This window comes from Electrona antarctica, assembly GCF_951216825.1.
Source record: "Electrona antarctica genome assembly, chromosome: 14".
In the NCBI taxonomy this organism is placed as follows: domain Eukaryota; kingdom Metazoa; phylum Chordata; class Actinopteri; order Myctophiformes; family Myctophidae; genus Electrona; species Electrona antarctica.
The window spans coordinates 38,524,500-38,541,557 of record NC_136795.1 but is presented as its reverse complement, the minus strand read 5'-3'; the positions used below and the strand labels follow the sequence as shown (position 1 = coordinate 38,541,557).

The 17,058-nt window shown below is 42.6% G+C and overlaps 1 protein-coding gene across 1 annotated transcript; it reads left to right on the top strand.

The window, feature by feature from the left end:
- On the top strand, positions 1-16,716 carry gosr2 (golgi SNAP receptor complex member 2). Its single transcript, XM_079519840.1, has 6 exons — positions 1-174; positions 2,543-2,607; positions 4,492-4,600; positions 13,487-13,619; positions 14,929-15,069; positions 16,225-16,716. Exons 1-6 carry the CDS (start codon positions 146-148, stop codon positions 16,384-16,386), a joined length of 639 nt encoding a protein of 212 aa, XP_079375966.1. The 5' UTR covers positions 1-145; the 3' UTR covers positions 16,387-16,716.
- The last annotated feature ends 342 nt before the right edge of the window (positions 16,717-17,058 follow it).

The following is a 17,058-nucleotide window of genomic DNA, read 5'->3' as shown; positions in this document are numbered from 1 at the left end:
GTATACAAACCTTTACAGATGATGACGTGTAAAGTGTACTACAGTCCCCACTGCTGTCAGCTAAATAGCTACTAGCTAAGCTGCAAAAGGCTTATTATTATTTAAAAGTGAAGATCTGGGGAAAGCCTGGACCAAAACAGCAGACATGGAGACACTTTACCACCAGACAAACAAGTGAGTGTGCCTGTCTTAGGTCCAAACTTGATTTATATTAGGTTAACGGGCTATCGTTAATGGCATAATATAATGGAGCTAGCTCACTAATATAGTCTCAATGCCTGCTATAAAGTAGTAATATTAACGTTACATCCGCAAATAAATGTTCAATAAACATTTCCCAAAAATAATAAACGTACTAACTAGTGTTAACTAAACTTACACTTACTTGACAAACTGCATGGCGTATGCATTTCTTATGATATCCAATTCCAGCTGTCAAGCTAAATAACGGTTTAAGGTTTGGGGGGTGTCATATTTCTGACAAATAAAATGATACGTTTACATTGCCAAAGCAAGTGTCAAAATATAATAAAAAACAGTTGAAAATGGGGAAAGTATATACAGTTGGACATACAGCATTACAGCATTTTGTAAACAGAGCTATGTCATATTGCGTAGTTACATTAAAGGGTATAAAGCTTTTTTTGAAACAAATAGAGGGTATGCGCGTGACATCATCATCAAACCCGGAAGTTATGCAGGAATGCCTACTGAGTGGCAAAAAACTACTTTCTGGCCTTGACAGCCCATACATCCAATCAGAAAAGTCCTATTTGATTGCATTAAACAACGTTAAACAATATTAAACTCACTTTGCATGTTGCTTTGCCACTCGATTTGCCACTCGATGTGCCATTCACTTTAAGCATGCGCATACCCTCTATTGGGACAATTTCTGTGACAAATAGCAGCATTTTCTTTCCTCAAGACTATATTTAAATAGTATACAAAACATCACACCCGTGTGAAGTGACTCGTGAGGGGCGCTCTTATCGTCATACATCATCTCATTCACAATTTGCGTCCTCATTTTTGTCTTCAATGTTTGTGTTTACGCAATGTTTGTGTTTGCACAAACACTCAAAACTGGCCATTCATTGTCAATGGCATTTAATGTTTGTGTTGGGACAATGACGTAAAACTAGCCATTCATAGGAGGGTCTTTAAGGTGTGTTTAAAGGTAGCAGCCCTGTTTGCATATGCAGTATAGGTCTATAGTCCACAGTGGACTATAGACCTGGACTGTCCACTCACTGACCATAGATAAGAGTTATAAAAGATAGAGGGTGGACTGCCCCGCCCCCTCCTATTCATTTCAGTGGAAGTTGCTCAGTGGCGTTTTGAAGCACCCTGAAGAACGCTCTACTTTTCCCCCGACAGTGTGGAAGTGCTCAATGTTAAACCCATAGAGTATAAAGAAGGATAGAGACCGAACTGGAGCACTAGCCCCGCCCCCAAGCTATTAATTTCAGTGGAAGTTGCTCAGTGGCGTTTTGAAGCACCCGGAAGACTGCCGGAAGTATAATTATAACTCAATGGCTCAATTTTGAGGTCCGGGCTTAACCCAAGCCCCCAGTAAGGCTATCCAACGTTGAAGATGCCACTACCTACTGGCGAAATGTGGAATTGCAGCACTTAATGGAAGTGGACGGACGTTCATGACGTCACGTGAAAAGCCTGGAGCTCAATTTTGAGGTCCGGGGCTAGGCTAGGCTAAACTTCCGCTCGCTCGAGCCATTGAGTTATAATTATACTTCCGGAAGTCTTCCGGGTGCTTCAAAACGCCACTGAGCAACTTCCACTGAAATTAATAGCGGGGGGGCGGGGCTAACGCTCCAGTTCGGTCTCTATCCTTCTTTATACTCTATGGTTAAACCCCAGCTGCTAAATGCACAGGCCTGCCTGCAGTCTCAGCTCTGGCCAGTAGGGCCGAGCACTTCAACGTTGGCCAGCCTTTCTGTAGCCTCGGTCCCAGGCTTACTTATCTGCGAAAAGAAAAGCCTGGTCACAACGTAAGGCAGAGAAGCTATCGGCGGATGTATCCTCCGGAACATCCGTCAGATTTATTTCCCCCGGATACGATATTTTCCTGACCAATCACAACACTTGTTTCATTCGCGGAGAATGTAAACTGATTTGTAAAGCATCAACGTCATTTCCTTGGGCGATACTTCCGCTAAAATCCCGCAACTTCCGCCCAAACAAATGATAGCCTCTACAGCGTAGGTCTTGCCCAGGGTGGCCTTTCTGGGGCCTTCAACCCATTTTGGGCGGGAAGTGGGAACCCCTTTTGGTGGTTACATACATTATGTTATAATTTAGCTATTGAAAAATAGCAGATCTACAAGCTCATAGCGCGCCACCGAGTGGCGCGCTACGAACTTGTAGGTCTGCTATTTTTGAAAAATCGTTAAAATGTGCCTCAAATCTTTCAGAAAATTGTCATGATTTAGAAAACTTTTTTTTTTAAATTTCGACGTCAGGCCTGAATGGGTTAATAGTTGCCACTGACTCTCTGTCCATTACTGTGTTGCATCATTAGGCACATCCAGGAGGTGCAGTCTCACATGGGGAGTCTGGAGTCAACGGACCGAGAGTCTGTGCACTGTGAGTATAACAACAGCAACCCAACCATTCACCAGTGGTGGAAAAAGTACTCGTGGGCCGGGGCGGCAGTGGCTCAGGGGTAGAGTGACCGGATGGGAACCTCAAGGTTCCCAGTAAGAAACCGGGCTCCCCCAGAGTTAGTCCTTGAGCAAGACTCTGAACCCCTAATTGCTCCCGATGTGCAGGTTTCCTCCGGCATCGGTGTATGAATGTCTGTGTGTGAATGGGTGAATGTAATGCACAATCTCTGTAAAAGCGCCTTGGATAAAGGCGCTATATAAATGCACCATTTACCATTTAAAAGTATCGATACCGCAATGTAGAACTACTCCGTTTACAAGTAAAAGTCCGGGAATTGAAAATGTACTTGAGTAAGAAAACTGCAAAAGTATTGGCATGAAAATGTACTTAAAGTACCAAAAGTAGAAAGTACTCACTATGCTGAATGTCTCATTTCAAGTTTTCAAATGTACAGGTGTATACAAATATTTTGAAAATAGCAGATCTACAAGCTCACAATGTGTTACAATGCGACACATTGTGAGCTTGTAGATCGGACATTTTCAAATGGACGAAATGTATATAGGGCTGAAGTGGTTACTGTATGTTTTGTAATAATAATCAAGTATAGTAACTGAAGTTTTCAAATAAATGTAGTGGAGTAAAAGTACAATATTTGCCTCTGAGATGTAGATGAGTAGAAGTACTTATTCAGTACCAATATGAATTAAAATAATAATAATAATAAATCAGTAATTTCATTAACAAATATAAGAAATTCCATAAAACAAAGTAGTAGTGAAAATAGCCGATCTACAAGCTCACAATGCGTCGCGAAGTGATGTGCTGTGAGGTTGTAGATCTGCTGTGTTCACTAGTTTGGGTCGGGTCCTGGGGAGACATAACATTTCTCTTTTGGGTCACGGGTTAAAACGTTTTGGGAACCACTGCTCTGGCGGCATACCCACTTAAAAAGACCCACACACACACACAAAAAAGGGAACAATATAATTTCCTTTTTACAGCATGTGTTAATGTAGAGCCTGAAGAAGGTGGGTGTGTCACCCCGTGCGCCACCAGCTGCATGTGGTTGTGTTGATTGTTTCACATGGTGCCCTCACTGAGCCAGGCTGGTGCCAGGACAGGAAGCCGTGGGGTGGAGGAAGCTTCATGGGACTGACTGGCTTCTTCCAGATAATGGTGGGAGCCACGGCGCTGCCCCATGACAATGACTTCAGCTCGCATGTTAGGCAGGTCGGAAGGATGTAGCGTAGGCCCCAAAAAAACTGGCTGATGGATGGGAACGGGGCGTGGTGGGGGGACAACGTTGTGCACGATAGATAAAGGTTTTCCATTAAAGCCTTGTTCTCCCACCTTGTTTTGAATGTAAACTACGATGTGGGATCTCAAATGTTCAGCCTGAACATTTAATGAAGTGCAAATGATGGATATGAGGATCTCAGGAATTAACTTTCATTTGCCTCTTTATTTAGGGATTATTACATGTATTTGCCTTGTCATTTTGTTCTAGATCCAGACCGTTAGTCTTAGCATTGTTTTTCTCCAACAATACGTTTATTGTTAGAATTTACAGCATAGAAAGATAACAAAACTTGCATACCGGTATACATATATACACTCCAACATACCTCTCCCTCCCCCCAACAGATACTCATACAGTACAAAAAACCATACCTACAAAAACACAACACAACAGTACAGCAACACAGATTTAACATATTAGAAAAAACATATTATTTAATTTTATTGTGTCATTTGTTTTATCAATAAAATAAAATAAAATAGAAACGTAAAACATGACATTGGTGTGTATCTTCGAACAACGCATGTAAACATTGGCTCACTGTGTGTCTTCATATAAAGTGCTGGAGAATGACCTGCAAGCGAGGATCGACCAGATCTTCAACCAACTAGAGCGCCTTGAGATCCTGGCGAGTAAAGAACCACCAAACCGCCGGCAGAACGCAAAACTGTAAGTACGGACATAGTCCCACAGCTGGTGGGGTGATTAATCCTATATTGAAATCACACTTGTGTGAATGAATACCAACAAACTCACCCTTTTACCTACTCGCCCCGGGCGTACAGCTGGCGGAACGGCTCAGCCTGGTATTCCTAAGTGTAAGTAAGTAGCCTTGCCGAGCCATGAGGCCCATAGGGCAGGAGCCTATCTCTGTAGCGTGAAGCAACTTGATGTACAAGTACACCCCCTGGACATGACGCTAGTATGTCGCAGGGACTTACCCCCAATCCAACCCTTGATGCTGAGCGTCAAGCAGGGAGGCACTGGGTCCCATTTTTAGAGTCTTTGGTATGACCCGGCCGGGGATCGAACCCCAACCTCCCAGTCTCAGGGCGGACACTCTAACCACAAGGCCACTGAGCTGGTAAGTGGTAAGTGTAAACTATGCTTAAACAGTTAAACCTTAACCTCAGTAAAACTGTGCCAAAACCTAACCCTATTCCTAAACCTAACCCCAGTAAAACTATGCCTAACCCTAAACTTATTTCTAACCTTATTCTCAGTAAAACAAATGCTAGAATACGGTCGGCTTAAAGCAAACATTAAAAAGTCCATAGACTCGGCTGCCACATGGTCGGGTCGGCGGTGTAGGGCTGAACCTCTAGCATCTCATAAAGGCAGGGGAAAGGTGTAGGAGATGAGACAGACAGCCGTCTGCCCTGTGGAACAGGGGAAAGGTGTAGGAGATGAGACAGACAGCCGTCTGCCCTGTGGAACAGGGGAAAGGTGTAGGTAGGAGATGAGACAGACAGCCGTCTGCCCTGTGGCGACGTCAGTGGCTCTATGAAAACATTTCCTCTGGATGCCCCGTCATCGCCAGCATTCCTGCTGCATTGGACAGAGCGTCATTTGTGATCTGGATAAACAGGCCCCAGGGGACACGGATGGAAGGAACACCCCATACTCGACAGCTCTCCTGTGATCTCAGGACGGCTCCTTGTTGAGCCGCAGGGGAGAACCGAGCACGAATGACGCAAAGGACAGGGTCTGGAGGCAGGTGGATGGATGGCCATGTAGGTCTTCAGGTGTTTCTTGTTAATCCCAGCCAGGGCAGATGATGCACTGTTTTGGATTAAGAAAAACATTACAAATACTAGCACTGAAAGTATTTGTTGCGACCGTAGGTTGCAGATTACTATGGAAACCTGCAAAACCAGTCAATCCGTCCGTCACGCCACCATATATGGCCGTCAGTCTGTCACGCTCGTGACACGCTCCATATATGTCCGTCTCCATATATGAAGATCTACATCTGACCTCAAACCCTTAGATCTCCATATATGGAGCTGACCTGTTCTGACATTCCATATGTCGATCCCTCCCCATCCGTCCTTCCTCTTCGATGTCTCCCTTTTTTTTTTCAACAATATATTTATTTTCCTTTTTACACACAAATGACAATACACATATACAAAAAACAACAATGAACAGTACAAGACAATTACTGATATAAAGAAAGCAAAACAACAATAACCAAAAACAACAAAACAAAACAAAAAACAACAACAACAACAGCACTACTCCTCTTCAGCTCCATCCATTAGATGTGACAAATTATTGTTCTTTATGTATCTCATAAAACGGCCCCACACCTCCTGAAACATTTCTTGTTTGTCCTTAAGAATGTATGCAATCTTTTCCAAAGGTAGACATAAAGACAATTCTCTGAACCACTGTGTAATACTTGGTTTGTCCGGCCTCTTCCAGGTCAATGCTATCACTCTCTTAGCTTGTAAAAGACATATATCTATAAACATTTGTTCATTACGCTTTATCTTGTGTCCCTCCGGATATAGACCGAGCAGGAAGAACTTTGGTTCTGGTACAATATTTATTGACAAAATCTTCTGTATTTCCTGCCCGACCTTCCCCCAAAACTCAATCAATTTTGGACAGGACCATAGACAGTGGAACAATGTGCCTCTATCTTCACCGCATCTGGTGCATACATCTGGAATATTACAATTATACTTATTAAGTTTAACTGGTGTAATGTACACTCTCATAAGCCAATTGTATTGTAGAAGTTTTAGACGAGTATTCCCAGTCTGGGATTGAGCTTGTGCACAAGCCGTACTCCATTGTTCCACTGTTAAATCCTCCTGAATATCTGTTCTCCAGGCATTAAGCCTATCTTCCGAGGATTCCGGAGAAAAGTCAACCAATAGGGCGTAGAAATCTGATATTAACCCCCTTCCGAATGGGTCATTAACCAAAGCTTTCTCCAGCACAGACATGGATGGGGCCAGCATGGATTGCCCCAGATTAGTTCTAATAAAGTCCCTCAGTTGCAGATATTTAAAGAAGTGTTTGCGAGGGATATCATATTTAATGACCAGTTCCTCAAACGAGAGCATACTCCCCCGACCCCTCTCAAATACATCCCCTAATTGACCTATTCCCCTATCAGCCCACAATTTAAACCCCCCATCAGCTCTACCTGGCACAAATTGATTATTACCCCATATTGGGCTGAAGCGAGAGAGACGTGGATGTTCTCCCAAAAATATATTAACCTCATGCCAGACTTCAATCATTGTTTTAACTATAGGATTGCTTGTAATTCTTTTTAGGTTTTTATAAGTATCTGAGTAAATATAAAGGGGGAGTGGTAACTTCAAGGAGCTTGATTCCACATCTTTCCATGCCGGCGCCGCATCCGTTGTAAAGTAGAACATTAGTGTTCTCAATTGAGCTGCCCAAAAATACCACAGCAAGTTAGGACACTGTAATCCTCCCCTATCATAGGGTAGATAAAGTAAGGACAATCTAAGTCTAGGACGTCTATTGTTCCAAATAAAGTTGGTAAACAATTTCCTGGTTCTAGAAAAGAAGTTTGGTGGAGGTGACAAGGGTACGTTCTGAAACAAATACAATAGCTTGGGAAGTACATTCATTTTGAGTATATTAATTCTGCCGATCAAAGATATTGAAAGACTTGACCATCTATTAATTGAATTTTCGATTGTGGCTAAAATTGGGTCATAATTGGCATTCACAACCTCTTCCAACCTTGGCACGATTTGGATTCCCAAATAAGTAAAGGCATTTACTGGTCTGAAGTGACGAACATGACCGGGAGGGTTTGATCTTTCTTCCGAGTTCAGAAGCATAATGGATGACTTAGAGTTGTTTACCTTGTAGCCAGATATGCGACCATACGATGTTATTAGATCCAGAATAGCTGGGACAGATATCTCCAAATTTTTCAAGAATAATATTACATCATCAGCATATAAAGATATGCGGTGCTCTAGATTTTCTATATTAATACCTGTAATTAGTGTATGTTCCCTTACAGCAATTGCAAATGGTTCAATTGCGATCAAAAATAAGAGTGGTGATAAAGGGCATCCCTGTCTACAGCCTCTATGGATCCTAATCGGTCTAGATATATTATTGTTGGTTAGTATTTCTGCATATGGATCGTTATACAACAGTTTTACCCATTTACAAAAGTTCTCCCCCAAGCCAAATCGACCAAGAAGCTCGAATAGAAACGGCCACTCTACGCGGTCGAAAGCTTTTTCCCCATCGAGAGATAAAAAGGCTGTATCTGGCGCCCCCTCCTGGACATGCAATAAATCCAATACTCTCCTTACATTGTGAAAACCCTGGCGGGCCACCATGAACCCATTCTGGTCCTCATCTATAATTTCAGGTAGAATAAGTTCTAGTCTCTTTGCAAGTATTTTGCAAAGTATCTTAAGATCAGAATTTAAGAGGCTGATTGGACGCATATTTTCGCATCTATCATTTGATTTACCAGGTTTTGGCAAAAGTATAATGAGGGCTCCTCTCAAAGTGGGAGGCAATACTCCCTCTTCAAAAGATTCAGTATACATGTCCAAGAGGGGTTTCGCCAATCTGCCCGCAAATCTTTTATAAATGTCTATCGGCAGACCATCAGGCCCTGCAGCTTTTCCAGACTTCATATTACTCATTGCCTCCAAAATCTCACCAATACTCACATCTGCCCCCAGCTTTTTACTGTCTTCCTCTCGAATTTTAGGAATATTAATTCCATCCAAAAAGGAGCTCTCAACTACATCTTCTTGATTTGTCTCGGAGCTATATAATTTACCATAATAATCTCTAAATGCCTCGCAAATTTGGATAGGGTCTTCTATCGTCTCCCCAACATCATTTTTTAACATGTTGATTGCTCTTTCAGTTTGCATTTGTTTAATGCGCCAGGCTAGAACCCTGCCAGACTTCTCACCCTGGTCAAAGATAGTTTGTTTGAGCTTTAACAAATTAGCTGCTGCTTTGGAAGCGGATATTTCATTATATTGTGCACGTAATAATAATATTTCCTGATGTAATTTAGGACAAGGCTTCTTAAAGTAAGAACCTTCCATAGCTTTAATTTTTGATTCCAGTAATATAACTTTTTGTTTGTTTTTCTTTGTTTTGGAGCTCGTAAAATTTATAATCTGTCCCCTAATAAAAGCCTTAAATGCTTCCCACCTTATAGTTGCCGATGTTTCATCCGTATTTGTAGCAAAATAGGTGTCTATTTGTTCTTCCAAAAAAGTTATCAGCTCAGGGTCCTGGAGCCATCTCTGCTCAAACCTCCACTTAGGGGGGTCCCGCATCCGACCTGGGTCTACATAAATCAAACTATTAGGAGCATGATCTGAAATTAGGATACTATCATACACACAGTCCTTAACTCTATTTACAAGACTTGCAGAAACCAGAAATAAATCAATTCTACTGTACGTTTTGTATGTACTAGAATAGCATGAGTATGCAGATACACCAGGGTTTCTATCTCTCCATATGTCTCTAAGATTTAAGTCTTTGGAAAACTGGTGAATAACTTCCCTACTTTTAGAGTGAGTTTTGTCTGAATGAGTAGATCTATCTTCAGTAGGATTAGGGGTCACATTCCAGTCCCCCGCTATCAGATAATGACCCCCAAGAGATGTCAATAATATAAATAAGTTACTGAAAAACTTTGGGTCATCATTGTTCGGTGCGTAGATATTTACCAAAATAAGACACTCTGCAAAAAGATTACCTTGAATTATCAAATATCGCCCCATTTTATCGGCAATTACCTTAGTAACATTAAATGGGATAGATTTGTGTATAAGAGTCATGACCCCCCTAGCCTGGGAAGTGAAAGGTGCTGAAAACACCTCCCCTCGCCATCTTTTCCTAATCCTAATATCCTCATTCAGTATCAAATGCGTTTCCTGGAGAAAGACAATACTCGAGTGGATATCTTTTAACCGTCCCATCACCTGCTTAACCTTTTTGATTTTTTGTAAACCCCTACAATTCCATGAAGTGAATTTAACCTCCAATTCTCTAGCCATAATCACATATCTCAAATGACTTTTCTGAACCTGAATTTAGAGCAGTGCCTTCAACAAACAAATAAACACATAACATGAAAACAAAGGCTGCGACAGTGAGCCTGAAAAACAAAAACCCCAAAACCCCTGAGCCCATCGAGTAGGCTTGCCCCCCCCCCCCTGCTTCCCACTTCAAAAAGGTTAAAGACCACTCCACACAATGTGAGGAATGACCCAGCATCACCATTCGCCTCGTGATAAACTCTCCCTCCCCCAATATAAGTGAAAACAGAATTTAAACCATAGTATTAGACCTTGAGCAGAAAATAAAAAATAAATAAAAAAAATAAAATATTTTTTTTTTACAACCGATGTTCAATCTTTTCCCTTCCCCCATCTCTCTTTTTTTTTTTTTAAATATATAATATCATTATACTTTATTTTTTAATAAATTATTTTTTGTATAATAATACTGTATATACACATGCACATACACGCACATGCATGCATATACATACATGTGCACACACAACCCTTAGTAGTGAACTATCCAAAAACATAGTTTTCCTGGTTTTATTAAATCCCCCCCCCCCCCCACCCATTGCCTTCTTTTAAATTTAGATTGTGTATTTAATGTAAAACGAAATATAAATGTGTACCAAAAGAGTACACTATTCTGCAATCTATCCCTTCAAAGTTGTGCCATGAAAGCCCTGTGGCAGGGGACACTACACAAAATGCTATACTATAAATCCGGGTGTAGTACCGGAGGGTACCAGCAGTGGTGCTCCCTCAAAATTAAGATGACCCTTAGGTCTGTACAATGATCCGGAACTGAAATACAAAACCGGGACCCAGATGCATCATGGGAAATTGAGTCCCGTGCCGAGACACGGTACTATAGTGTCATCATTTATCCCCAATTACTATAATAAGTACAAACCACACGATCTAGTTATAGGATAATAATAATATAAAGCTTCCCCAACCAAAAAAAACATCAGCCTGAACCATAAATAAAGACGGGGAGAAAAAAAGAACCCCCACGGCCCCCAACATATTAGCCTTCAGCTAACAGTAGCTCCAAGATAACAACAAGCTAGCATATCATTCAAAACAAATCGAGACACCAAAACCAAAACATTTTACGTCATTCAGAGTACAACTCAGTATAAAATAATATCGCGTGCCGAGCACAACTATGATCTGAACATATCAAAATTATATCACGGTTTACTGTATAGAAAAAATCACACCCGTGTGAACTGAGTGGTGTAAGGTTTTATATAGCATGATCAGCTGTGGTCTGACGTAATGTCTGACGTAATGAAATCACACAAAATATGTTAAGTAAAAAAAGCTATCATTTTTGATAAATGTATGTATCACACCTGGATGTGATTTCACAACTGGCTGTTTTTGCGCAGAGAAAATGACCACGGTTGCTACGGTCATCCAGTTCACCCGGGTGTGATTTAATTACGTCAGAAATTATTTTGAACATAGCAACCATGCTCATTTTTTTATGCACACAAAAGCCAGTTGTAGGAGTGGTTTACACCACTCAACACACAAAAGCCAGTTGTAGGAGTGGTTTACACCACTCAAAAAAGCCAGTTGTAGGAGTGGTTTACACCACTCAAAAAAATACATTAAAGGGATATATAAAAAGTTCTGTGCCCCGTGTTGGTTTAGCTGCCTCGGGCTAGCTAGCTAGCCAGCCTACCTCACATCCTCACTTCTCCGCGGCTCCACTGCTGACTGCTCCAGACACGTCTTTTATTCGTCGAATAAAGTCATCCACGTCCGCTGGTTTGTCAAAGGACTGAGTTTTGTTTTTATATGTCACCAATAACCTAGCTGGAAACATTATTCCTTGACGTAGCCCAGGGATCTCTCGAAGTTTTTGTCGGACCGAGTCAAAAACTTTTTGCTGCTTGCGCACCTCATCGGTTAAATCGGGATAAAGTTTTATAGATGTATCCCCGTGCTTGATTTGGCCCTTGGTTCGAGCAGCCCTCATCACCTTCACCTTGTCTCTATTGTCCAGGAATTTCATGATGAGAGTCCTCGGAGGAGCGTTGTCTTCTCTTCTCGGCCCAATCCTGTGGGCCACTTCAATGGTTAGCTTCGACGTTAAGTCCAATGTTTATACCAGCCACTGCTCGAGAAAGTCACAAGCATCAGAACCCTCTGTCTTCTCTGGCAAATTTACCAATCTCACATTGGATCTTCTGGACCTTGTTTCTCCGCTCAGAACCTTTAGCTCCATTTGCTTGTACTTCTTTTCCAGGTCCTGGACCTTAGCCTGTAAGCTAGCAACAATGTCCTCAGTGCCAGAGATGCGAGTCTCCGCACCCTTGACTCGTTCTTTGCAATCTCCGACCTCTTTCTTCATACCTTCAATCGCCGACATGACTGAATCTAACTTTTGTGAGAATTCGGATTTCATCTCCTTGATAGCCTCGAGAATAGAGCAACTTGCACTCTCTGAGCGACGGCCCGTGTCTTCCATCTCAGCTCCCGAGCTCTCAGCCCCAGCCATGTTGCTAGCATTAGCTTCCCCGCTTTCCTTGGACCCAGCAGAACCAAAGCTCAACTTGGCTTGGTTTTTGCCACCTCGTTTGGGCATTCTTTTGTTATTCATCATCAGGTTGCTTAAATAAAACTGCTCACTTTTCCATTAGTCTGTTTTTTTTGTTAAATAATTTGTAACAAGCTGCGGAGTTGAGAGACACACGTCCGTCTAGCTTGCCGCCATCTTGAAAAGTCCGATGTCTCCCTTTTGACTGATACCTGTCCATTAAAACTCTAGACGGGCCTGCCCCAAAGTTATTCGCAGCCGGCGAAAACTAGAGTTCTCAACAGGCCCGAAAATTAAGGCCCAGCCTACCTGGTTGTAATTGTGACCGTAGGTCGCAGTTTACTATGAAAACCTGTACAACCTGTCAGTCTGCCCGTCCGTCCGCCACGCCTCGTGACATGCTCCATATATGTCCAATACAGAATTCATTCCATATGTTGATCTGACCTCATCAAACCCTGTACACTCAAGACACTGCCCCTGCTGCCACCTTTAGATCTCCAAATATGGAGCTGACCTGTTCTGACATTCCACATGTTGATCTGACCTCATCAAACCCTGTACACTCAAGACACGCCCCATATATGGCCAACCTCCTCAAACCCTGTACACTCAAGACACTGCCCTCGCTGCCACCCTTAGATCTCCATATATGGAGCTGACCTGTTCTGGCATACCATATATGTTGATCTCACCCCATCAAACCCTGTACACTCAAGACACGCTCCATAAATGGCAGAATTCATTCCATATGTTGAGCCAAAGTGCCAGCGCTCGCCCAGCAGTCTGCCATCACCCAGGTGCATGGCGAGAAACGACCTCCCCCTAAAGGGCGAGGTCGCTTCTCGCCCTCGGGCGTCTTACTGGTAACTTCACAACAGTCCTTTTTCTATTTTGTGACGTATGACATGAAGGTGAGTCGTGGTATCTTTTTGCACACTTCAGGCGCGTAGACCAGCTCAAGTACGACGTTCAGCACCTCCACACAGCCCTGCGGAACTTCCAGCACCGACGCTACAACAAGGAGGCCCAGGAGAGGGAGAGGGAGGAGCTCATGAGCCGAACCTTCACCACCAATGTAAGTGTGACATCCTTTCCAACCACCATGATGAAAAGGATTGATTGCCGTGGCTGGTAGGTTCGTCTGCTCTGCAAGCCACTAGAGCCTGTAAACATGCCGTCACATCAACGTTAGTCTCGCGTAGCCAGACTGTTGCCTCCTCGCCATTTTCAAATGCTTCCGTCATACAGTCTGGAGAACGGAAGCTCTGATTATGCAAGCAAGCGATAAAAGCGGAAGTGAAGCCTCCTCCCCACTTCCGTTTCGTCTTTACAGTCGCGCAAATGTATCCTAATATAAATCGAAATCATCTAAGCACATATAGCTTGTTGCTTAGCAGAAATGGAAATAAAAAGAAATAATGTAAAGATGATAATAATAATAATAATAATAATGTCTGGGACTTCTATAGCGCTTTTCTAATACCCAAAGACGCTTTACATGTGTGGGGGCCGGGGGGGGGGGGGAACAAGAGAAAAGGACAACTTTAAAAGCAGTAAAACATTACATGTAACAAGTTAAAAACACATCAGCTGGGGAATGCTAGTCTGAACAGGTGGGTTTTTAGTGCGGTTTTGAAGATATTTTTAAAAATATATCTTCGTGAACCGAAATGACAGCTTCCTTGCTGGGATTTCGGGAGGTGTAGTTCCACTTGGAGATTTTGGAATAGTTGTCTGGCTACGCGAGACTACTGCAATAGCACCTCCTACTGGTTGGTCTGGGTGAATGTTCAGCAGGGTGGGGATCTACACTACTGGTATATACTCCCCAGGAGACTCGTTGGCAGCAACAGGGTACACATGAGAATAGACTATAGATGGTATGTGCGCATGCATAAAGTGAGTGGCAAAGTGAGTTTAACGTCATTTAACTTTGTAATACAATCGAATAGGACTTTTCTGTTTGGATGTATTATGGGCTGTTGTTCTTTGATTGATTGATTGATTGATTGATTGATTGATTGATTGAAAAATGTATTAACAGTTTGCAGAATTACAGTACATTTCAAGCACAAACTCAATACAAAGGCTGTTAACTGTGAGTGGACGACCCAATTAAGCATTACACTTGTTTCCAATAGGGTCCACCATGTTCAAATCATCAAAAACATTTAGAGACGTACAAATAGACACTTCTATATAGACAAAGGACAGAACAGGAATTCATCATAAAGGAGGTAAAAAGGGAAAAGAAACATATACAGTGAGGGAAAAAAAGGGGTGGGCGGTGGGGGGGAGGCTACATATTTGTTATCTCAAATATGTAGCCTCGGAAACCCAGACGTTTTATGTGACTATTACACCATTTGTTTTTGTCCAAGTAGGATGCAGAAACCTCCATCCCCATAGACGAGACCTTACAGTTCAACAGCAACTTGCACAACGCACACAGAGGCATGGACGACCTCCTTGGCAGCGGCAGTGGGATCCTCAGCGGAATGAGAGATCAGAGAGGGACACTCAAGGTGTGTGTGTGTGAGTGTGTGTGTGTGTGTGTGTGTGTGTGTGTGTGTGTGTGTGTGTGTGTGTGTGTGTGTGTGTGTGTGTGTGTGTGTGAGATGAGTTGTCAGACAAGTGAATCAAATTATAGCAGAGCGGTTTTCTGAAAGAAACGCAAAACCTTTTCCTGAAAAACACATTTTAACCCATTTTGACCTGAGATCAGATTCTAAAAATGTCTTCTACATCCTGACAGTTTTCTGAAAAAGCTATGTTTCTATGTCAGTCGTTCTTGGATTTAAAAAAAATAGCAGACCTACAAGCTCGTAGCGCGCCACTCGGTGGCGCGCTATGAGCTTGTAGATCTGCTATTTTTCAATAGCTAAAGCATAACATCATGCTAATCACTGTGGTGTGTTTGTCAGTGAAGTACATACATGTTTCCAGGGAGGAGAAGTGCAGTCTTCCTGGTCCTCTTATCTTACAGGGTGTGTCTGGCACAGAGGGCCTGGTTGGGTCTATGGCTCCCTGGCCATGAGGATCTTCTGAGAGATGGGATTTACATGGCAGGGGAGTTAGGGTGTCACTGTCTTAGACCTGTGGTTCCCAAACCTTTTTCATGTCAAGGATCCCCAAATTGACACTTATTAGCCCGCGGACCCCCATTTGAAAAAGACATGCCAGGGACCCCCATGAGAGAAGATTTTTAGCAGTGATTCTCAACACGTTTAATTTCAAGGACCCCCAGTTTGACATGCATTAGTCTATGGACCCCCATTTCTTATCTCTGGGACCCCCAAATTATATTGTAAAATCTGTTAATTTAACTCTGAGAGTGTACAAATGGAACCGGACCAGTTAGCGTTTCATTTGTACACTCTGAGTTATAGACCCGCAAGGGTTCATTTGGTTAAGCCCTAACCACACCAAAGGGTCAAGACGGTTTTAGCGTTGTCCCTGCGGTGTGATATGTCTTGTTGCACGTTGACCCTAGTGATTCAACGGCAACGCATGGAATTCAATGGCCCAAACCACACCAAAGGGTCGAGACGGTTTTAGCGTTAACTCCTTGCAACCGTTTGGACCCAAGGAGTTGCATGGTGACCCTTTGGTGTGGTTAGAGCTTAAGACTGTGTTTCTATTTTCTAAACATTATTTCTTTCATGTTGCCTTTTCCACAGGGGACCCATAAGAAGATGCTGGATGTGGCCAACATGCTGGGGCTCTCCAACACGGTCATGAGGCTGATAGAGAGGCGGGCCACCCAGGATAAGTTGATCATGATTGGAGGCATGTTGGTGACATGCGTGTTCATGTTCCTGGTCGTCAGGTACCTGGGCTGACCACTGCCGTCCTTATGCAGCAGCACCTTTCAATCAGTCTGCTGGGACTTTGAACAGTGACAGAATCAGTGACTCTTAAGGTTTAAGTGTACTGGATTCAGACATTTCATGACCATTGTAAAAGTCCAGATTTTCTTTCTTTTTTATATAAACTGTGCCATCTTCTGATGTGTCAACCCTTTCTGACGAGTGCAAAAACTATACGGTTGAAGATACAGTGATTCATTCCACTCCCTAACTCATTCACCAGAACTGTTGCCACCATTGCATACCACTGCCTCACATCAATAATCAATTCCTTCATTAAAATCAAGCTGTGAAACTGTGAAAGCATTGGGTCTCTCTGCTATACATATGTGACTAAATTTGACTGACGGACTGCCATTGGATTTTTTTGAATTTTCGTTTTTTTTCATGTCATATGAAAGCAGGGAATCATAGCTTCAAATTGACATTGGTTGTTCAGTTTGGCCCACCAGTTTTGGAGATATGGCTTATAGAGTAATGTCTTGCAGAAAACAGCGAGTTGAGAAAACAGGCTTGAAAGGTTCACTTATGTGGTCTCTAACATTACACCTAGCTACATGTTTAAGCATTTATTTCATATTTACATGTCGATTTCAGCTCTGACACCTATTTCAGACATGCTCTAGTATGTGAAGTCTGCCTGTG